The sequence below is a fragment of the Lonchura striata genome, chromosome 11 (genome assembly GCF_050655825.1).
Source record: "Lonchura striata isolate lonStrDom1 chromosome 11, ASM5065582v1, whole genome shotgun sequence".
In the NCBI taxonomy this organism is placed as follows: domain Eukaryota; kingdom Metazoa; phylum Chordata; class Aves; order Passeriformes; family Estrildidae; genus Lonchura; species Lonchura striata.
This window is the reverse complement of record NC_140713.1, coordinates 16,082,260-16,106,034: the sequence shown is the minus strand read 5'-3', so window position 1 is coordinate 16,106,034 and position 23,775 is coordinate 16,082,260. Positions and strand designations below refer to the sequence as shown.

The 23,775-nt window shown below is 42.2% G+C and overlaps 1 protein-coding gene across 8 annotated transcripts in view; it reads left to right on the top strand.

Moving 5' to 3' along the window:
- The first annotated feature begins 5,485 nt into the window (after positions 1–5,485).
- SLC12A4 (solute carrier family 12 member 4) overlaps positions 5,486–23,775 on the top strand; it is a 45,958-nt gene continuing 27,668 nt past the window's right edge. The window contains exons 1-3 of one of the 8 annotated variants that reach the window (XM_085589617.1): positions 6,181–6,539; positions 7,416–7,473; positions 21,544–21,821. In XM_085589617.1, coding sequence (XP_085445743.1) covers positions 21,650–21,821 — 172 coding nt within the window. In that variant the 5' untranslated portion in view covers positions 6,181–6,539; positions 7,416–7,473; positions 21,544–21,649. The other 7 variants (XM_085589618.1, XM_085589616.1, XM_085589615.1 and 4 more) reach the window with 7 other exon arrangements.

Below are 23,775 nucleotides of genomic sequence, written 5' to 3'. Positions count from 1 at the left end.
GAGGCACTTAATTCTGCTGTTTTGCTGTTGCTTCTCCCCAGATTGTTTTTTAAACTCCATTAAGATGATTCTTTCCTCTGCATAATGGGTATTTTCCTCTGAAGTCCTTTCTCAGCACCTGGTCTATCTGTTTTTATAAAACATTTCTTCTGTCAGTTCTGCAATTAAAGGAAAATATAAAGCCCAGGAAACAAGAATTCAAGTTCCCCTGAGGGTTGCTGCTGAGAAAGAAAATAAAGATCAAACTTAGTGAGAATAAAACTGAAGCTCATACAAATTTTATCACACAAATAAAAAAAGAAGGTCCCTTTAGTCTGGAATACAAACATTTGAAAGAAGTTTAATACACCTTTGGATGTGGATTAATCTTTCTGATTTTCCTCCTGTAGATAAACTCAGCATCTCAAGAATCTTGTCTAGGCCTGTGCTCAGTTTCCTCTCTGAGCCCTTTATTAAAAATTAAATAGACCATGACAAATCTACCCATGCTAAAATGTAACTGATATGAAAATTGATCCACAGAGTAGTATTTTTTCCAGCATCTTAATTCTACACTAAAAATTACCGTCATGTTAATAAGTTTGTTGTAGAAAACCTTGATATAGTTGTTCTTATTGAACGTGCAGAACCTGGGTGATTAGGAAAGAAATGGTACCTCAAAGACAAAGCAACTTTTCAGTCTCTAAAGATGAACTTTCTACAAAGTTTCTTTGTAGAAATGTCTATTCCATGGATCAAATACAGTTATAAATAATTTTACAAGTGAAGCAGAAGTTCCTTAAAGTAAATAAACTTTGAAGGTAAATGGCACTATAGTGTCCTCTTGTGGTCTTTTAATGTTTAAGCTGTGATATGTTTTCTAGCAGAATAGCAAAATTTCCAGTTTTCTTTAGCAGAACTCCTGTTTGGCTACAAAGCAGACAAGGCCTTTCCTTGCCTCACTTTTCTCCTGGAAGTGGCCTGTGGAGGATTGCACATTACATCTCCTACAAGCATTTATGACGGGGGTGTTCCTGTCGTGGTCCTCTCCAAAGGATCTCTTCCAGCCACTGCCTGTCCTTGCCACGGGCACTGGATCCTGTTCTTTATGAGTGGGAAACTTTCACAGCCAGGTTGCCAGTTCCAGTTTGCTTTGTCCACAAGGCTGGTGTGATCCTCACATGTGGAAAAGCAGGAATGTGCTGAAAACCAAAGTTCACTCTGGTGAAATGCTGGCCATGAACTGGCAGAATTCCTGCCAAGTCTGATTGTCCTGGGAAACTGTGCCTTGGCAGAGATGAATTTTGTTTTGTTATTTTATTTCTGATGGTCAGCTCTTGGCCATTTGTCACCCAGCTTCCACTCTAGTGGGAAAAATCTTTCAAACAAATAAATAACAGTCACAGATTCCCTGCTGTGTTAGGGCAACAGAATTTTAGAGATGAATTTTTAAAAAATTATCTGACTTGCAATCTAATGACTTATTTCTACAGATGATACTTTTCATTTGGCCTCGATTCTCCTAGTTAGAAAAAACTAAATACTTAAAATTAATATTTCTCCATGAAATTTGGGAAGAATAAAAGAAAATCTGTTCTCAAACAGTTTCAGATGCAGCATCTATCCTTTAAACAAATGGGAAATCATTTGCTTGGAGAAGGAATTGAAATGATGATGCTTTTTTGCTGTTTGAGGTTAACATCCCATGTTGCAAGTCTGGAAGTTAACACTGCTCCAGAGCTCGTGCACCACGTCCCTCGCGAGGGCTGAACCCTGGAAGTGCCAGCACACGCTGCTGGGAATTCTCTGCTGGGGACCCTCCGAGGGCTGTGCCAGGGAAGGGATGAGCCAAGGCTGGCTGGCAGTGGGGACGTGCAGCCCCTGGCTCTGAAAGCCAAGCTCCCTTCCAGTGCTTCAGAGGTGGGCACCTGCAGGGAGAAGCGTTCAAGGCAACCTTGACCTCACTTGCCCGCCCTGAGGATTTCTATCAGGCTCCACAGCAGCTGGCTAAGCTACCCTTCTGGAAGATTCTGAATTTCTCACACAGCCTTTGGGTTGAAAACAGAGTTTTCTACTGTGGAAGGGCACTGACCTTTTCAGCTGGAAGCTTTACCTGCTTAAGGTGGTTCACAGATATCCAGTGGCTTACTAAGGAAGAACTGAACTGTGCCTTGGATTACATGATTAGTAGTTATTACCAATTTAAAAGCAGTTCTTGGTTGTGTATCAGAGGGGAGATGATGGATTTGCTGATCTTTAGGCTGCTGATTTCACTGATGCTGTAAATGTGAACTAGACTACTGAAAATACAGAAAATACTTTTCTAGTAAACCTTCTAATAATCTAATAAGATTCTGCAGAGCCAAATGCTTTTTCTTTTTTTTTTTCGCTGTGAAACCACCAGGCTTTTTTCTTAGAAGTGCAGTTTTTCTCTGTTGATATTGGAGTGGGGTGTGCAGAAAGATTAATAAAAAAAAGAGAGAAAATTACAATTATTTTCACTGCTTTTTGTTTTCACTGACCAATCTGTACTGGTATGAAACCATAAACCCTAAAAATTCTATTCAGCTTTTTAAAAAACAGGTAATTTTAATCCCTTTATTTAATGAGAAGACAGTAATGTTGTTTCAGGTAAATACTGTAGTATTGTAGATAATCCAGTTTAATTCCAGCAACATATTCATATCAGACAATTTTTGAGCTTATGATACCCACTCATACCATTCAGAGTAACAGTCACTTATTATCATCAGAAAAAAAATAAAGTTAATCATCCAGGTTGAAATTGTATTCTCTTACAAACCAGATGCTAATCAAAGTTGATCTGGGTAGATAATTTCTCAGCTCTAAATACGGTCTTTCTGCAAGTCAGTAAAGGACCCTTGTCCTTAGACAAAAGAAATATTTTTGCTTCAATAGACTTGAATGGTTTCCTAGAGCTCAATTCTCTCCTAAGGCATTTGGATATAGCTTCCATTCCAGAGAAGGGAGATGCTGGTATGTGTGCATGAGTCAAAATTTCTTTTTAACTTTTTCTGCTCATGGGTTACAATTTCAGTACCACTGATTCTATGATATTAAAATGTTGTGTGATGGCATAGATGCAATTTTGGTGCCTAAAGAGTGGTGTGTCCTTGCCACATCTGCTTTCCAAAGTGCCAAGAGAAGAAAGCACCCCCTTTAATGCTTTTTCCTGAATAAGCATGACTTCAAAAACATTAACTTTGGAAACTTATTTCTTGCAGTCCCTGCCTCCTTCTTCTAGGCCAGCTTACTTAGACCAGACACTTTCACTCAAAAGCTTTATAAAGTGGAAAATAGGAAAGAAGAGTGAACATGACAAACATACTTAATGGTGAATTAGCATCTTCCCCTTTTCTGTAAAAAATTATTTGTCCCCTATCGATTAATTTTCTTGTTTTCTTGGTGGGTTTAGCTTGTTAGGTCAAACCTTTCATGCATACTAATGTAACGTAATTCAACCATAGAGGGTAAAACAGAAAATGCTGCTTTTTGGCCCATTGTTCTACTTTCCTTTTATTGCCTTTGGGCAATAAAATTATTGCTTGATCAGCGAAATTGCTAGTAAAACTTTATAGATCTCAGGGGACCACATTTACAAACATGCTCATTTTAGGATTACTGGGAAAAAAAAAATCTCACCCTAAGTCTTCAAGAAACTAGGAGTTTTTAAAAGAGGAAATTGTGTTGTTTTTTTTTTAATCTCCTCCAAAACTGATAAGGCTGTTTACAGAGATATACATGGCCACATGAAGATCCTTGTTTCCCCCAACAAAGCTGAGTGTCAAAAGTAAAATGTAGGTTCTATGAAAGCACAGGAGTCTTAGAAGTCTTTCCACCTGTCTGATCAATACCAAGAGGTGGAATTACTCTGACTTGCCCCAGAGGTGGTCCACCAGCAACCTTGTGCTAAGTGAACTGAGAGACCTGTACCCCCTTGGCAGCAGTCGCTGCACAGCATGGATCCTTTATGTTCATTTCAAACTCCAACTAATTAAAAGCAGACTTATTAGTCAGTTCTTGTGAACAAAGCATTCTCCCTTATGTTTGTCTCTCTCCTGCTCATTACAATTTTTTCTTCCTCTCAGTGACCTGGGGGATGCTTTCTCAGAAAGGCAGGACATGTTCAGAAAGCTGGGGGTAAGGTCCAGGTTGCTCCCTGGTCCAGCCTTAGCCCCTTCCTCTGCTCTAAGCTTTATATCCTCCTGTGACTCCTGTGTGATCCAAAGACAAATCTTACATCTGTGCTGGAAAGTCTTGTCACTGTACACCCATTGCTTGATTAGGGAATATTTTACTCTACAGAAATCTGCAGAATTACTTTGAATTGATAATCCACAGTAAAACACACAAATTGTTTTCCAGAGGTGTTTTTTTTTTTGTTCTGTTTGTTTTTTTTTTTTTTTTTTTCCTGACGATCCTTCTACTGTCCTTCTACTGTCAAGGCCAGCTTTCAAATGCAGACAATAAATGGCATTAGCAAATACTAATTCACGTTTAAACTCCATGTGAAGGCTACCACATACGATATGAAGGCAGAGATACCCACTGTTGGCGCCAGCTTCTACAAATGTGAAGGCAATATCTCATTTTGCTCATTCGGGGGGAAGAGGCTGGGTGGCTGGCGTGCCTTGAGCTCTACTGGGGGGATGTCACCGCTCTGCCTCCAGAACAATGGTGTCCCCCGGCTCCGCAGCCCCTGGCTGAGCGGCAGGACCACAGTCCATCCGTCTGCTGCCTTAGTAACCGGCTGATTTGCATTCAGCTGCCAAAAACCTCGCTCCCGGCCCGCATGCAAATCGCAGGCAGCGCCCTGCCCGCACGCCCTGAGCGCTGCCACGTTCCCCGTCTCCCCTGGGCTCGCTCCGCTTGCCACGTCCCTGCCCGCAGCCGCAGCGAGCAGAAGGGAAAGCGCGGCGCTGCCGCCGCAGGCACGGGGAGCGGGGACAGCTGCGCATCGCCCGGTACCGGCACCCTGCACACCCCCGGCTCCCGGCGTGCCGCTGCGCTATCCCCCTGTCCGCCAGCCGCACGCCGGGCCGGACCGGCTGCTGGGAGCCGTGGTATCTCTAACTAGTGCGCTCGCTGCCGGCCCGGCGGGGCGCTCGGCTCCCCTGCCCGCGGCTCACTTGCTGATGCTTGCCCGCACCACCGGGACCACCCCGCTCCATCCGCACCGCCGCTCTCCGCGCATCGCTCCCGCCTAGCAAATGGCGGCGGCGGCGGCGGCGGCGGCGGGGGAGGAAGCCCGGGCCCCGGCGGAGGGGAAATTTCCCCCCCGAGGCACCCCGGCAGCGCCCGCAAGGGAGGGCGGCGGGCGGGGAGCGCTCGCCCCGCCCCGCCCCGCTCCCGCCGCCCCCGGGCCCGGCTCCTGTCACGATGAATGCGGGAGGAAGGCTCCCCCTTCCCCCCGCTGGCCTCGCCGCCTCCGGCCCCTCCTCCGCGCCCCCGCTGCCGAGCGCGGCCGCCCGGCGGAGCGACCCCCGCCCCCGCGCCCGGTGCTCGCCCGGCGGCCCCGGGGGCGGCGGGATCCGCGCCGCCCCGGCGCTGGCGCTGGGATGGGTGGAGTTGAGGAGCGCGGTTTCCTGAGAGGAAGTGACCGCACGGGGCAGGAATGCGCCGCCGGCTCCGCGCCGCGTCCCGCCTGCCTCGCCGCGGTGCCGCGGGGAGCCCTCTCCGCCCCGCCAGCCATGCCGCACTTCACCGTGGTGCCGGTGGAGGACAAGCCCCGCGCCGAGTACGACAGCGTAGAAGGGCTCAGCTGGGTGGACTACCGGGAGCCGGCCGCGGCGCCCGCCCCCGGCGACTCCTACGACACCGTCAGCTCCGACGGTGAGCGGGCACGGCCGGGGCGGGGGGCGGCGGTGCCCACGCTCCGGGCGCCCGGGCGAGCGCGGCTCCCGCCCGCTGCCGCCGGCTGCGGCACAGACAAAGGCGGGGGCGCTGGCCGTGGCTGCCGGGCTGCTCGGGCTGCGGCGCCCGGGGGAGGAGCCCCCCGGATGCGCCGGGCGGCGGCGGCTCCGGCGTTGCCACGGCCGGGGCAGCGCTGCCGCCGGTGTCAGCCCGCCGGGCCGGGCGGTGGCAGCGCAGCCCGCCCGGCGCGGCCGGGGATGCCCTGGACGCGGGGTTCCCCGGAGCGCACGGGAGCCAGCCCGGGGCTCCCTCCGCCCCCCCGGCCGCTTGGTGATAGCGGGGGTGCGGCGGGGAGCGGGGCTGGCCCGGGGTACAGCTCTTATCGGTGCTCCCACAAACTGCCTTCTCCAGACGTGATAAGAGTACGTGGAGATGTTTTCAGCGCTCCACTGCCAAAATAAACGGGTGATAGAGGATTCAGTTAAATTAGCCGAATTAAACGGTGTCTGCTTTACTTGTTTATATCATCTTAAAAACCGCGGCTCCCCAGCAAGATCTCTTCCGCAAGCCGGGCCCTTGAATGCTACAGCAAGTGCTTTGTGCTGTGTGGCTCTCTCCGCTGCTCCTGCCAGGCAGAGCTGCTTTTTCTTAGGGGTTAATTTATTCCAATTACTGAAGAAGATCACGTAAGTAGGAGGGGATTTTGGGTGGTGAGAAGTACACTCTTTAACTAGGCAGCTGATATCAGTGCTCAGCCTTTCTTGGTGTTTTGCTGTGACTTTTAGATATAAATCACTTTAAATACAGTGAGTGTTTCTAGTGGGAACGTGAAGGACACTTAGATTTGGGCAATAGTGTAGTCCTGCTACAAGGTTGTTTTAGGTCTTTGTGCAATCTGTTCCTTTTTTTTTTTTTCTTTCCTGCCTTGGTTACGTTTAGCTTTCTGTAACCTTTAGGAAGAGGATCTTCCCATGGGTTCATCTGGTGAATCTGACTTACTCTCGGTGAATCATGAGTGACTCTAGGCAACAAAAGAAAAAGCAGTAAACACCTGACCTGATCTTCCTTGCCCGTGCAGTTGAACTTCTCAGACTGCAAATATTACTGAATGTACAGTAACTGCTCAGGCCTGTGCTTAAGGAAGGCAGCAGGGTTATTTTGCTGAGTGATACTCAACTGTCATAAGAACAAAGTTCAGTTCCTGCCTTGTTAACTTGCTAATTTCTCTGACAATATGCTTTTCAATCTCCAGTATGTGTGCATTGAGAGTTTCTTTGCTTCTTTGTATCATTTTCAAAGAAATTTTAGATTTAGAGTACCAAGTTGCTTACGTAGCCCTAATGCCCGTTCTTTCCATGCCTGGTGTGGGTGTTTTAAGATGATGAAAGGGAGGTGCTTTTCCCAAGCTTTCTATTACCACAGACAGTTGGAGGCACTAGCCCTAAAGGCTGTGTAGGGCTTTTAATTTGTTTTGTAAAATAGGACTGTTTTACTCTCAGGCTACTTACCTTACAGTCCCTGTGTGTATGAAGGTAGTGGGTGTTTTTTACCTGTCTTGGCAGGTCGAGGTGGACACCCTGTGGAATGCTTTTTCCAGTAGCTGGCTTTGGCCATGGGTTGGTAAGTGTGGCTTGTGGAAGCTGCTGCCATGGTGGATAAAGGAAGGTCAACTCAAACCACTTCTTATTTGGGTAGGAGGCTGCCTATAGGATGTGTGCAACCAACACACTTCAGGATAGCCACCTGGCTTCTGTCACAGTCCATCAGTCACTGGCAGGCTGTGGCCTCTAATGCGCTGCTGTCCCAACTGCAGTGCCCAACCACGCTGCTGGAAGTTAGCTGAGTCTCTCTGTTTTAAAGCTGATTAATATCTAGTAATTTTTCTACTAATATATGGTAGCTAGTTCTGTTTTTGTTTGAACTCTAACTGCCTTCCATTTTTTAATTTACTTTCACAGTAATTAAGTATTGTTTCATATCCTCGGGGTGTGTGTATGAAGATGTGTCTTGCCTACCTGTCCTGACAAGTATGTTCTTCCCCCACTAGACTTTTCTGTTTTTCCCTAGGTTTCTTCAGTTTGTAGCTCTGTAGAGGGGAATCTGAACTCAATCTTGTGTTACTCCTTTTGGTTTTGGTGCTGGTTTCTACATCCTGTGCAGTTACTCTGGCTGCTCACACAGCGGGGCGTTGATGATTTGACACAGCAGAGGTGGAAGCTCCTGTTGAAGGCAGAATATCTCAGAGCTGTTCAGCACTGGCTGGAGCCTGCAGACTGGAGGCAAGAGGGTGACCCTGCAGAGCCTTCTGTGGCAGCTGATTACAGGGCTCATGGAGGGATTTGTTGGTGTTGGGGATGCCCCTGATTGGAGATAAGATAAACTGACTTGAGTGCAGAGTTCAAGTTGTAAGTTGTGGCCTTACCAAAGTGCACACAGTTGATACTGACATGTGGATGCACAGAGCTGCCTGAGCAGTGCCCATGCTCCAGGCTTTCCGTGCCATCAAGTAGCTCCACCACAGGCAGAGTGAGAAACTGGTTGCAGTTGTTCTGGTGAACCTTCTGCTGGGAAGATTTTATTTGGTCAACTTGCTATCTAGAACCTGATTTCAAGACTTGTTTGGATTGCTCAGTTAGATTGGGTTGGTTGAGGTGACTCAGTAGGGACATGGCCCTTCCAGAGTGGCCATGGTGCTGTAACTGTTCACAGCTGCTCTGTAACAGCCTGCAGGGCAGTGGCTGTGTTGTGCAGTACTCCTTGCACAATACCTTAGGCTGTTGCTTATGATTCTGATGGATTATTTTTTAGTTTGATCTTTTTTACTGGTGCCTTCATTTGTCATATCTCTGGTTTTGAAGGTTTTTTTTTCCTCTTGAATTTTGCTTTTTTTAGGATAGGGTTTCACATCTGCAGATGTGAAACTGTTCTGCAACAGAATTTCTTGTCAACCATTTCCATAAGGAGACATTAGTCAGTGCAATAATTTAGCCTTGTCAGATCGTTCCAGTGCTTGCTTATGAAGAAAATCAGCCTTTTATTTCTAAGTAGGTTCCACTGACTGCCACTGCTTGTAATAGACTTTGACATCTTTCATTTAGAAAAAGAAGTACAAAGAATTATCCTGTGATCCTATGATAAACACGTGAGCCCTTCTTTATGGATCATCAGGGATGAGAAATGTGAATTTGGCATCCCCTCTGTCTTTGAAATAAAGCCAGCATATTAGGTTGGGTACACAGGGCAAAAAGAGGGACAGTGGGGTCTGAAGAGTGTTTAAAAAACCAAATATACTTTGCTTTAATAGAAATCTCAGCTCCACAGTCATGGTGCACCCAGTTAACCAAAGTGTGGAAATGTCATGTGTCTTGTGGGAAGTTATTTATCTTCCCTTGACTTTTGTGTGGAAATGAGACACTAATCAGCTTGGTGTCACTAACAAGCTTTGGTCAGCTGCCACCCTTGGTTTTGCCAAGGAATTGCTCTGCTTATGTTTCAGTTATCACATGGCTTCCTCCAAGCCCTGACTTCTCTAACCAGACCTTTACCTCGAGCTCACATTCTGTGTCAGTGTGTTCAGTGCTCTTGTGCAGCAGCAGATTGTGCTGCTCATTTGCATTGAGCTGCTTCGGAAAATGTGGGTAAAGTTCTGCTGTGATAGCAGCATGCTTTTACTTTAAACTTCCTGGTTCACTGCTTTAATGTGTGGTAAGTTGCTGGTAAAGATTTGCAGTCTTTTGCAAGACTTGTAACTAAGATCACATAAAGTGTGTCTGAAGATACTTCCAATGGGGACACATAAATCATTCAAAAACTCTTCTTCAAAGTGCTTAATTCTTACATGTAGGTGTTTTGGCCAAGTTCGGAGATAAGATTAAATTAGTCATGGTAATAAATTAGACAGTAGGGCTAAATAGGACAACAGAAACATGTCCAGATAACATTTAAGTTGTCTTAAGAACTTTCACTGGCAGCAGTGTGGCTAAATGGCACTGTTAGGGTGGTCATAGTGGAATATTTTTGCATAACCTCTGTAGCACAAGTGTCTTCAGTATTTTTTGTGTTGCCTAAAAGCTGCAGAAAGAGGTCATAGAGGAGGCAGCCTAGGGTGGGGTTGAGGCAGAACCTCTGAATTGTTTCAGAGAAAAGAAAGTAACCTGAGAATAGCAAAACTGATGTCAGTTAACTGTCTTGTCTTTTCTGGTGATTTGTTAACTGTTCTCTTACTGAAAATGGAATAGAGACTGCATCTTTTTCAGTGTAGTGGCATTTTGATGGGAAGGTTTTGTTTTTTTTTCTTTCTGTTCTGCTGGCATCTGGTTTCCCCTCTCTGAAAAGTATGATGTGTAAATTTGGAGATATTAAAGGTGTCCTGACAATGCTAAATATATCAATATTTATTTCTTTTTAGAAAGGGTACATGTGGGATCCACAGCAATAGTTATGGTTTTCAGTGCAGATCCTAAGAGGGGTCTTAGCAGCAGGGTCATACTTCAGAAGTCCATACTTCAGAAGTCCTTCGGAAGGAAGGTTTTTTGTTGTTAGGGCTTTTTTCCTTTTCTTTCCTTTTTTCTTTTTTTTTTTTTTTTTTCCCCAATTCTTTTTCTTTCTGTTTGAGCAAACAGCAATTAGCACAGCAATGATTGCAGTGGTAAATTCCAGAATGCTTTTCTCAGAAATACAGGTGCATAGAGGAGTGGACTCTTGCTTCAGATAAGGAAAGATAAGAGTTTGGCATGTGAAAAATGAGAGTGGAAATGTGCTTTGTGACATAATTAGGTGTTTATAATAGCTAGGAGGGTGAAGGAGGTGGTGTATATTTCTTCATACCCTGTAATCAAAGGAATTTTTCTGAGGAGCTCATTTTCCTGGAGCCCATGGTTAATACCTCTATTTTATTGACTTGTAGTGTAGTAAGGTTTAATTTGTTAAAATGCTTGTCTAAGAAAACAAAAAAATTCTTGTTGCTGCATAAACTGCTACTTTTGCTAAGCATGTCTCATACTTTTTCTAATTTTTGCAGTGATTAGGACCGAGCTGGGGAGGCTGCAGCTGTCCAGTACCAAGGGGATCGTGGTGCCAGCTGCTGGTGAACAGGAGACTTATCTAAATATAGAAAAACATGGGCCTTTTTGTGGGTTCTCTGGTATTTCAGTTATTTGAAAAAGCTCTGGGAAGAATCTTTGTGATAGGTCTGAGTGATGTGAAAGCAGCTCCTGTACCCATGGGTCTGCATGGTGCAAAAAACTAAGAGGAGATTGTTGAAAGAACCCAGAGAACTCTCTGTTGGTCTTTTGCAACTGCAGAATTTTGGTGTTTTGGAGAACACCTGCATTAGAAGACTAAGCAGTTGTACATGAAAAGACATGGGTTTTCTACCTAATTCTCTCTGCCTGTGCTAGTTAAGCTGCCATTCCAAACCTGAGTTGAGTCTAAGTTTGGGAGTATTTTAATAATGCTGAAATGATGTCTCCTATACAATCGCCAAACTTCTCTAAAGAATTTTAAGTACATTTTTGGTTGTCTTGTATTTGTATTATATCTCTCTTCCATGTATAAAATTGATCTGTGTGTGTTATTCAATTTCCCCTTACAAATTTCTTCAGTGTTTCACTTCCTCAAGGAAATAGTGACATCTGCTTTTTTTCCCTGCTGCAACAAAATTAAATCATAAGTTTTTGTGTGCTTTTCAATGTAAAATTTAATTTTGGTTTTTTGCTCTAAGGTTCTGTGTAGAATGAAGACTGAGGTAGTTTGCAGTCTCATTGACTAGGGAATGTAGCCAAACCTGATAAATGCCATTGGCTGAGGTTGGAACAACCACCTTGAGAAAGATGAGAGTTAGTGATCACTGCCTTGTTTAGAAGTGCAAGTAACAGGCTGGGGGATACAGGGGGATCCCAGTGCCACAGGGAGAGGAAAGCTGCATTTGGCAGTTTCACCTTCCAAGACCAAGTTAAGGATTGACATCTGGTTTCGATTGTGATGCAACAAATAATGTGCAGGCTGCTTTAAATTATAGAAAAATTGCTATTAGCACTGATACATGGAGCAAGATTTCTTTGATCCAAAGGTCCAAAGGTCTTCAACTTGTTGGTTCAAGGTTGCTCTTTAAATACACTGTTTTGTGACCTGCATTACAGAGAAAAAAAAATGCACCATTTTAAGACGTGGTTTAAAGCCTATTTGAATTACATTTTAGGGGTGTTTCCTTTGTCTTCAATAATCCCTGAATTGGAAATTTTGCATCACTTAAATTCACTAAGGTGAATTTTATTCTCAGATAATAAAGTTTCAGGTTTTTTTTTTTTCGTTTGATTTAGTGAAACCTCTTTCTTAATTATTAGTTTTCAATAGGCAACTGTTTAAATGCTGCCAAGTGATCCCTTAGCAATGAGTAGTACTGTTCTTGTTCTTTCAGTTGAGCTGGTTTGGATGATGTCTTTCAGCATACTTGGATTTTGTCATGCATGGAGGACTGAGCATCTTTCACAGTGGCTGCTGTAGCAGTTGCCAAGTGAACAATATCTTTGTTTTAAGCAAGCAAAATAACAAAATACATACACAAAAAATATTAGTCTTTTCACAGACTGTAATACGTGACATTTAGTATGACTGTCTTTAAATTTAAAAGGTCTACTCAAAAATACAGCCCTTACAGTGCATGTAGGGTAAACCTCTCTGGAATTTCAATATGACAACATTTTGTATACTGTAACTGCATATATATATATCTATGTATATATAAAACTGTGTGTGGAGGTTATTTTGTAGCCTGTTTTCTGCCTGTTTGTTCCCTATGGCTTGTGAAACAGTGTTTCACAAGTTTCAAATTGTCATTTTGAACTGTAGAAAGAAGTTCCTGGAGGGAATGGAGTGCATTTTTTTTTTCCTAGCAGGCTTTTAATACGGCTTTAGATTTTGTGGTGGGTTCTAGGTATGGCTTGGAAAAGAAGGTTGTTGGCTTTCCACCAGTCTTAAATCATGTCTGAACAGCAGAGGTACAGGTCAGAACAGTTCTGGGAACACACTTTGTCAAATTTTTGTTGCTGTCAAAGGTACCAGGTGCAGTTCTTTTTTAATCATCTCTTGATCTTCTTTGTGCTCTGTAGGACAGAGAGATGGAATTTGACATGCAGAATAAAGTGCTAATTGCCCCAAAAAAGCTTTTACTCAATTAGCTTGTGGATGAATGGGGAAGTTTGATAACTTGGCAGTTACGCTCTGCTGACTGGACGCAGCTTTAGACTTATTGGAAATAAAAATGAAATGACATTTTGCTGAGCAGAAGATGAGAGGCCAGTGCCAGGCAGGGCTGGGCAGGGCCTGAGGGAGGTGGCTGGGACTGGTGGAGGGGTGGCCATCATCCCTCCTCTGTACTGATGGTCACAGTGCTGCTCCAGGAAGCTCCTTTGTGGAAGGCATGGCATGCCAGCATTTTTACCACAGGTATTCACATTTAGGGTTTGGCCAGCGGGTCCACCCTCTTGAATGCAGAATGATTAATTTGCCCCTTTCTCTCCACCCAAGTGACCTGCATTGTCCTAGAAGCTCTTGCATTGACTGGCACATGGGCTGTAGTGTCATGAGGCTGCAATCCATCGATTGCTGTGAAAACGAGAATCAGAGCTGTGAGCTGCTGCTGGAGGCTGGGATTGTGTGACAGCTCCTGGCAGAGGGGCGGTGATGCAGAGCTGTGTGTAGGGCAGAGGCACACTGTGCTATGCATAGGTAATTATGCCTCAACAAGACTACGTGGGATTTTTTCCCCTGCATTCTAATTACCAGCCTTCAGTTTCATCTCCTACCAGTAGCCATCAATTTCTTCTGTTTATCTAAGGGATTTAGATCATCATTCAATCACTGCACTTACCCTCTTATCATGAAGCAGACCATACAACCTTCTGACTTTCACTTCCATGTCAAAGGGAAAAGAGGATTTTTATGGTGTGCCATTAGAAGCTGCTCATTTGCTGAGTTAAGAAGGGCAAACTTGTTGAGACTTGCTCTTGCATACTTTACATTGCTGATTGCTGCAGTTAAACACAGTTTTTATGCCCTGGAGTATAGTTGTTTTCCATAAAATTATCTATAGTAATGCTACTTTGTTTTATGACCCTGTCTCTGTTTGCAAGCTGAATAGCCCTGAGCACTGTGTGCAAAGTCCACTTCTGGATTTCCATGTAGGAGGTCAGATCTGAGTCAGGACTAGGAGCAATTCGAGAGTGTGGCATAGCTGCTGCTGTCTCTGATGGAGGACAGCACATTACTGTTTCTCCTCTGCTTTCTACCTTTGTATTTAGAAACTTTGTCTTGCTGATCCTCTTCTAAATAGTATAATTGATCTTACTTTTTCTACTACTTGCTGTAGTGTATATTTGTGTCCAGGGCTGACACAAAGGTAGACGTTTGTTAATTGTTTTGCAGATCTGATTTTAGAACCTTCAGCTCATGTATTTTTTTGGCTTTGTTCTGCTAAGGTTTTAACTGTTCAGCCTGTGATTTCACAATGTGAAGTGTTTGGCAGTAGTACCACTTGACCACTCCCATCCCCTCAACAGCATCCCTTCATTTCTCTTTATTCCTGTTTGTGTTCTGCACCCTGTGCTGGGACATGGCTGTTTTGAGAGCATTACAAGCCAACCCTTGCTTCAGCTCCTGCATGAACTTTTATCTTGTCTTTTTTTTTGTCTAGGCCAACACAAACCACTCACTCTTGATGTGTTTGTGTTCCAGGAAATGTGGTGATGATGTCGGGGTTAATTTCTGCCTCATGGTAGCCAGTCATGAAAGGAGGTATGGTTAAGCCATGTTTGGTAAATCCCAATTCTGTGTAAGCAGACAGTGGGGTGATTATCTGCCTTGTGTTAAGTTGCCTTTTAGCATACATGCAGTTTTAAAGCTGTAGCTCAAGGTAACACAGAGAGAATTATTTAATTGCAGTATTTTGCCTTTGCCCTGTTAAGACACTGTATTGTAGACTTTTTGGTAGAAGCATCTATTTAGCAGGAGCAAACTCACTATTATACATCTTGGAGAGTTTTCTGACTTAGATTGTGTTCCAGCTGCCTAAGTCCTGACTGGTGAAGCAGAAAAGTGATCTAACGTTGCCGATTGCTCTTTGAAGAGTTTCTCTAAGCTCTTGTGTTATTCCTACTTTGCTCTGATGCTCTTGCAAACAGATGAACTTTCTGTAAAATTATGGTAAAAGCCTCTGTGGCTTCTCCAGATATCTGACTTCGTCTTGGTCTGTGCTGTGTTGTACTGTGGGAAATGTGTTCTGCTGTTTTGGGAGACTTGTGGGCTCTTTGTAAATGTGGGTCAAAATATTTGTATTTTAGAAGAACAGTGGTTTTCTCTTTATCATGTGCAATGTCAGAGCTCTCTCCACCCTCTGAGTTGTTCAGTGGGAAGGAGTGACTCCCTTTACTTGGAGAAGTATCATGCTGACTTGTAATTTCTCTAAGTATTATGATCAGAGTTAGAGTGAGTTTTGGCTGTTTGTAGCACTTCACATTGAAAGGTCATCCTTGGATTTGCTTAACTTTTTTTTGCTCTCCTCCTTGAAACACCCTCCCCCTTTCCTTTTTCCTTGGCTTAAAAAAAAAAATCTCTCATGAGTTTTGTTTCCACATGGAATACGGTACTTCTCTAATATAAGAAATATCTGATGTTCAGCACTTTCTGTATGAGTTAACTGACTGAAAACTAATGACATTCAGGGTTTCACAATCAGCTTGTAAGTGGTTATCAATGTCTTTCTGCTGTCTTCCATGGATGGATAGCAGATTGATGTCTGTAAATGCACATTGTGTTACTACACATTGTGCAGTGCACAGAATGTACATACATTGAAATGTTCAGAGTAATTAAATCTCCTTTCTTCTGTCATTTTCTGCATGTCTGGAGCATATTTAACTTCCTGGCTCTTAACTTACTTCTTTCCACTTGTTCCTTGTAGGAAGTTTTTTGAGGTGGTGGCAATACTAGCATTTAGTGGTCACTGTTCCCATCTGCTTTCTCTCACTCCAAGGTTTGTGCCTGTACAATTGTTTCTTTGGCCTGTGTTGAGCTGGAGGAGGGAACAGGTATGTCCAGAACGGTGGTGTGTGTTTTTTGGTCTTTTTTTTTTGTTGTTGTTCTCTCTTTTGTGCTATGAAGCCATGGTCAGCTGAACCTGGATGGGGCTGAAAAGAATTTTCTGTATTTGGTATCAGAAAGAAAGGTGAATTTTAATTGAATATTGCATGGAATCTGCATACCAGTCTCATAGATGTATGTTGCAGTCTTTCAGAGAAAGTAAGAACATTTTATAGCAAGATAAGAGGTTTTCCCTGAGAAATACCAGAAGGTTGCTCTCTATATTTTTTTGATAGAAGGTGTGCTGTATCTGAGGTGCCCTCATGCATGTGAAGGGATGGAGTTTTGGGGAGGATAATCATGAGAAATGGTTTTGGAATTGTTCCACATGAAAGAACCTCTGAAGTGGATTACAGTGAAATAGAGGTTGTTTTTATAGTGTTTTGTTTTTTTTTTTCTTCATCTGGCAGTGACAGGTTATATTATGAAAGCTCCCAAGTGATGTGAGTTGTTAAATCAAATTTCTCAAAAGTGACTTGGTATCTTTAATTGCCCAGGTATTCCTGGGGACTTCACCTACCTCATCATGTAGATAGATAAGTCTTAGTGAGGTGTGTGCTGATATCCAGAGAACCTCCTTGTGAGTGGGCAGAATGGTGGGGGCTCTGGTAATTATGAAGTGCTTAGAATCATTAAGTTAGTATTTCATGTTTATCTTATGTAAATCTCCCATTTCATCTGCTGTTGCTAGTTTTTTTGGTTATCTCACATATCGTTCATCCATTAATGGGTCATCCTCTTCTAATGTATTGAAGATGGAAAGAAACAGATGACTGTTTTCACTTGCAAGCTGAAATGCCTGCAGGGCCTACGTCACAGAGCTACACTTTTAGTGGCACTAGCAGGTTTAAAACCCTGAGTCCACACTCAGCTAGCAGCAGATCTGTGGCACACTTTTCTGAGCAAGTGTGCAAACTGCAGTGTGCCTCTTAAATGCACCTGGGCTTGGATTTCACAAGTAGTATTTTCTCTAAGATCCTGATATTTGTATATTTTCTCACTATTGAAAGGATTATTATGCCAGGATTATATCAGTGTCAGCTTAACTTTCTGTGAGGAACTCTTGCTTCTTGGAAGAGATCAGTCCAATTCAGCATTGCAGCCAGCATTTGTCAGAGCAGGCAGAAACAGTTCTTTTGGAAATACAATATTATTATAGCTGTCCAATCCTCAGGACTTCACAGAGGAAGCATTTACTAAAGCATGTGCTAAGAACTGGAGGAAGAATAATGGTAAACCAAGTTACTGAAAATGTCAAAGAACTGTTGCTGAAGGGTAAGTATTTTATGTTGATATTAGCACCTAAAAAGAATTGTAAGTGTTCTGAAACTATCAGTGTATCTTAACTGAAAAATAGTCATAATGCTTTCTGAAACACAGGGTTATTAAATTGTTAAATCCTTCGATTTGTATAAGGTCAGACAACTTGATGGTTAAGGCTGTTTCTAATCTAGTTTTGTAAAATACAGTAGAAGTATTCACACATGTTTATTTAGGGATAAATCCAAGATCTGTGCTTAATTGTATACTTAATTTTGTACTCTGCTCCAGACTGTTGCATAGATTGTTGTCTGGGAAGGTTTTGGCTGTTCCTTTCAAGCAGAGCACAAGCAATTGCCATCTTTTGAGCTCTGAATTAGTTCAGATGAAAAATTCTCAATAATACAGCTTTTTATTTTGTTTTTTTGGGTACAATTATTCTTTGTGTCACTTTTATAGGTGCCATCACTGATGATAAATGTGTACTGCAATGTAGTATGTAATAAGTCTTTAGAATCACAGCTTTACTAGTTGGGTAAAATCCAGTAAACTCAAAACTATATTGACACTGTCACTTAACAGTGAAGCACATAATGCTATTACATAGCATAATAATGTTATAATAGTAAATGAAAACATACACAATTCAAATGAGCATGAATGTCAGCAGTTGGGTGTTTAAGCTGTAGTTTCTGATGGAAATGTGTGTCTGGAGCAGACATGTGAGCGCTCAGTGAAACTGATTGTTTGAGCCTGTGTTTCAAGTACAGAGGATCTCAAAGCTCTCCAGGGAAAGATCTGTCCTTTCATTCTGCTGTGCTTTCCTCTCATGAGCCTCATTGTTGTGTGGCTTCTTATCTAGTGTGACTGTGGCCTTTATTTTCATAAAATACTGGGATTTTACAGCTTGTGCTTTCTGCCACCTTCAGTGAGAAAGACCTGGTAGCCCAGGTTCTGGTGTGAACTGGCATTAACAGATTGCAGTTAGTTATTTCATTAGCAATGCCTGGTTTGTAGTGGGAAAGAGTTTTGTCTAACTAGATGCAATAGTGGTAATTTCATGTTTCTCCTATTTCTGGTGTAAATACAAGAATCCTATTAAAACACCCCCAAGCCTAAACCAGCCCAGCCTCAAAACAAGAACTTAGTGGAGTTTTCAAAACATTTTGAGAACTGTTTTGTTTCTGAACTTGGAATTTCACTTTGCTACTTTAGTCCTTTTCCTACTGGAAAATAAAGAAATTATTGTTTTCACTTTTTAAAAATATGAAAGTTAAATCATGAATTTCTGTTTTTTCCTGAAAAGACGTGCTTTGGGTAATACTGACTACTTTAGCTAAAGGGAAAATAAGTATTCCTCACTATTGGATCCTGTGATCTCAGCTGCCTGTTCTGCTGCCATAAATGAGTTTGTAACCAGAATTAGAAATTCTTTGTGTTTCTGGCTAGTTGTGTGTTGTCCATGGAGAAACAAGTATTTCTGATAGGCTGTCTTTTTTTTTTTATTATTGATTAAAGTTATAAAGGTAACTTTCAACTGTTGCCAATATTGGATTAGGATTTTTGCTAAATTGTTGAAAGCGAGTAATTTAAGAAAAGAAGCAATGTCTGATTTCTGTTAATGAACTGTCAAGGTAGTGATATCTGCAAAAGCGTAATTGTACATTGAATTATTTCATATAATTCACAAATGAGCCAAAAGAAATGTTCCATTGCAGTCTGAGAATGATTGAGTTTTGTTTAGTCCTGCCTCATGTGAGGAGCTACATGAATAGAAGCAGACTTGGAATGTTTTTGAAATCAAATTGTTGTCTGCATGTTTCTTGGGTTATCCTAAAATGACAACCTCTTGGTTTACTTCAGCAGTACTCTTGAGTGCTTGGCTGCTGAAATGTGGAGATACCAGGGTTCTTGGTCTGCTGGCAAAGTCCAGGAAGATTGTTGAGGTTTTTGTTTCTCAGCAATACTCAGACCTGCAGGTCTTGGTGGCCTGTGAGTGATGAGCAGAACTCTCTGAACATCACACAGCCTTTGGGAGGAGCAGTGTGAGCATGATCCTTATTGACATCTGGGAAATGGTGTCTCAAGAACTGTCAAAAACAAACCAAACCCTCAAAGTGTGATCAAAATGGACATGGACAGATTTTTATATTAAAGCTTTATTCATAAGGCTGTGAACAAATGCCCTCAAAATAATATGACTAATAAAACCCGATTATGCAATAATTTCTGTTTGGAGCAATCCCATTGTTTCTCCATTTTTTTTCCCCCTCCAGTAAATACTTACCTTGGGTGTATTCATTTGCTTCTAGGTCTTGTGAGAACAGTTAAGTGTAGCCAAACCTATTTTGATTTTGTGGTCAAAAATCAAAGTAAATTGTGTCTTAATTACCACTTGTGTAGAAATCTGCAGGACATACTGACGCATGAAAATCTGAGAAAACAGAAATAAATCACACAGAACTGACTTGCTTTCCAAAGTGGGATGCCTTTTGCCTGTCTCAAAATACCTATACATCAGGGTTTTATTTAGGTTAAGCTCTCTTTAGAGGTAATTTGCAGCGTGTCAAGATGCATGCACAGGAGAGGCACTCCAGGGGTCAGCTAATTGAGCCACCTCCTTCTGAGTGGGAAGTGAGCCTGTGTGATTAGTTGGCTAAAACAGCCTGCTGTTAGATTGCTCTTATTAAGGGAAACCCACAGCAACTACTTGGGTATCAACTCTGATTTCTAATCTCAGATTCCTGTGTTACTGCTAGATGAAATATTATAAGTATGAATATTTTGTTTTGTAATTAAAAAAAAATGTCAGATCAGGTAGTGTTCCCTGTTCATGAAAATGGCTCAGTTTGTGCCCTTAACTATCACAGGTTTTGTAGCCAGTAATACTTGTGAAATAGTTTCTGAGTAATAGCAAAACGTGGTGTTAGCTGCTAGACAGGCTATTTCATCACAGTGTTTGTTACTGTGGTGGACACAAAGGAGCCTGTACTTGCATAGTACAATTAAAAGTGAGATACCAACTCTTGCATTGCTCCAGAAATTAAATTACAATGAGGTCAGGAGTGTTGGGCTGTCCTTTGAGCTGGATTTCTAGGAAATACCTGCTGTTTGTTGGTTATAATGGAGTAAATAAACCAATGTGTTTCTTGGTCAAGCTTAGCATTTCAGTTCCAGCTCTGACTTGAACTCTGATTCACACTGAAATTATCTGAAGAAATTTAGTCCCTCACTCAAGACTTGGTACTTGAGGCAGGGAGGATTCTGCATCTGAATGTGATGAAGTAGGGGAGTGGTGTTTTTTTATAAGGGAGTTTGGAAACTGGCAGTAAAACAAATAAAACCCTGACAGGTCAAGTCATGCAACTGTTCTTGCCACCTTCTCAATGATTATTTTAGTCTGGCAGAGTAGGCCTTATCATTGTGAAGCTTCTTGGTCTTTTCTTTACAATACTGTGTAAAGTATGTATCACTGTGCCTAATTATTCAGCTTTCCTTTATCCTCACTAATCTGTCTTTTAGTTACTTTCATATATGTCTTTTGTTTGTAATTTTCTCTAAATTCTGGATTTCATCCCTCAGTGACTTGAGAATACACAGTGGCTTGCACAAAAGGCTTGCATTCAGCATGCTCAAGCAGTGAAACTGTGTCTGTCTGGCCTAATCCTCTTCCAGAAGGAAAGCAGTAACATGAATAGTGTCCTCTGTGTTCTTAATATTTCTTTTTTTTAAGTAAAGACAACATTAACCTTTTGGAGAAGAACAAAGTAAAACTAGTCAGTAGAGTATCTGCTACAGTTTAGCCAGAGTGTTTTTTCTTGGCTGTGACGCAAAAGTTTGAACATCCATTTATTGCTTTTGTTTTGTTTCCTAAGCCTGTGTGTTTGCATGTGTGGGAACATGCACACTTCAGTGTTCTAGGTTTTGTTCCATGGATCAGCTCTGATGTTTTAAGGAACTCAGGTGATCCACAGGATGAGGAACTTTTTCTCTGGACCTGTGCCTGTATCTGAGTAGGGGAGTAGAATGTTTAGGGAACTATGCTGGACATGTTATCTATGCTATAGATAAACTGTATAGTTGAAGTGGTGGTTGCAATAGAATTAATTATCTGGTTTGGAAGAGAACTGGTAGCATTCAGAAAGAAATGCCTTAATTATCAAAAGATAATGAAGACTGAGAAGCAATGAAAGAAGTGAAAAGGAAACATTAGCCTACTTGGAATACAGCCTGAATACCTCAAAATTTCAGATTAATTAGGGACTAAGGCAAATAAATTATTCTCTGTTGCAGAGTATTTAGCTCCCTCTTTGAGAAATGTTCCTTGCAAATCTATCTTGCATGATGAAAACTAACACCACATAGCTACTGGCCAGGACCAAAGACTTGATAACTAAGGATGTGGAAAACTGTGCGCATGTCACAGGATGGTGCTCGCCCAGGAGACTTCGTGCTTCAGGATGTAAACTGTCCTCGGGTGAAGCTGGGGCAAGAATTCCCCAGAGTGGCTTTCCGAGGTCACATCCGCTCCCTTCCCAAACTGATGGAGATAACGCGCCCTTCCCATGCAAGTAAGTCTCTTTGAAGCTGCTGCTCTTGCTTGCTGGCAGAGAGAATACACTGGACAAATTTTTTTCTTGCAGTGTGGTTTCTGCACTATGCTGCAGCCTGGTGTGCTTTGTCAAAGTACAGTTGTGATTGTTGTTGAGGAAATGGTCATTTGCTGGAGGTATTACTCCTGAAATGGAAACACTATATGAGAAGAGAGAAAGTGAGAGGAATGCTTTGATTTAGAACATGTCTATGAAAAAGAGATTGCATTGAACATACAGCTATGGTGAAGGTGCTTTTTGGCTGTCGTTTATCTGTATTTTAGTTAGCAATGTAGTACTCTTGAATTAGCACACACCTCTGCAGCTCCAGTTCTGCTTATTGGTGATGTGGCACTAGGATGTCATTGTAAAGAGCTTGCATATAAACTTACACTCCTTCACTTCCTGTGGAAAGTGTGCGGTGTTTGAGAGGGACTTTAAAGTGGCACTTCATTAGATCAGCAGGAAAGTTCACTTTTATTTTTGCATTGTCTGCAGTAATTTATTTGTAGTATGTTATTTTAGGACAATGGAGCTAGTGTTGTGAATGTGGTAAAAAGCCAGTTGTGCTTCTCTATCATCTGAACCATCGAGAAGAAAATGTGCCCTAGCAATTGCAAAATCAATACTATATTTCCAGTCACTAGTTCTGCTGAATTTTCTATTGAGTTTGGGCTTCCTGTGTGCAGGATGGTGTATAAAGCCAGCATGCCAAGGGGTCAAATTTGGAAAGGCACTCTAATGAGAAGGGTCTGAATGAGCATTGAGCATATAAGTGGAGAATGAGAGAGAAGATGGAAGCTTTTAGAGAGAGAGGGAGAGAGGTCTTCTGAATAGACCAGTTGTGAAAAATTCACTGGTGGTAAAATGAAGATGCATCTAAAAATAATAACAATCAAGCTGATGATTCATTTTAAGTCATGGTCTTTCTCAGGCTCAAGGAGATGGTATGAAGTAATCTTGGTTAACTAAGCAGAGGTTATGTGGATTATGGTAACAAGGGCATTTTGAAAGAGCAAAAGAATTATCATCTTGTTTAAAAAGCTGAGATTGAATGTATGAATGTATCTTGGCAACAGTGGGATTTTGTACATAAAATGGTTGAGAGTTTCTCCGAGTGTTTTAAGTAAAAGAACCCCCATTATGCTGACTTGAGACAGTGATAAGGTAGGGTTTCCACTGGAAGAAGGAAAGCTAAGGCAGCAAAGAATTGCTTTAAAAATCACTCGGTGATTAAAAAAACCCCCCAAAAAACCAGGATGATATTTCAAACATTCTGTCACCAGAGCCAGTATATAGGATTTCCTATTAGGGTATATAGGAATTGATGAAACAAACCAAAGTTGCTCATGACCTTGCTGTGTTTGATAAGTGTAATGGAGAAGATACTGCAGAGACCAGAGACTTGAAGAATCAAGCAGACAGTATTTCTGTTGATGTCATAATTTGCACCATCATTTGTGTCCAATTTAATGAGTGAAAGGTGTATGGCATATAACTCCATTTCCTCAGCAAAAATTGTAAATGTACTTTAACCACAACAGGATGGGGGGACTGCAGCACACACTGCAGCAAAATTGATCTGGTATATTCCAGTATAGGCATAACAAATACAGCAAGTAAAGCAGTTTTTGCAGATTTTAACCTTTGCTAAAGCTGATAACTGTTTGATTTTGATGCTGTGTTGCTAAGCTTACTGATGTTTTTCTAGTAGTGTAAAAAATTCTACAATTGTAGCAAAGTGAGCATCTCTTATGTGTAGGTGGGGTCAGCAAAGAAGCTGAGCCCCCTTGTTCAAGGCAGCTGCTCATTAACATTTTGGGGTTAGTTGTCAGCTGTGAGAAAGGCACTAAGCACATAAACACAATAGGCTGCTCTTTTCATATATTTTTGGTCAGCTAAGTATTTCCTTACAGAAGCTTAAAAATCCCTC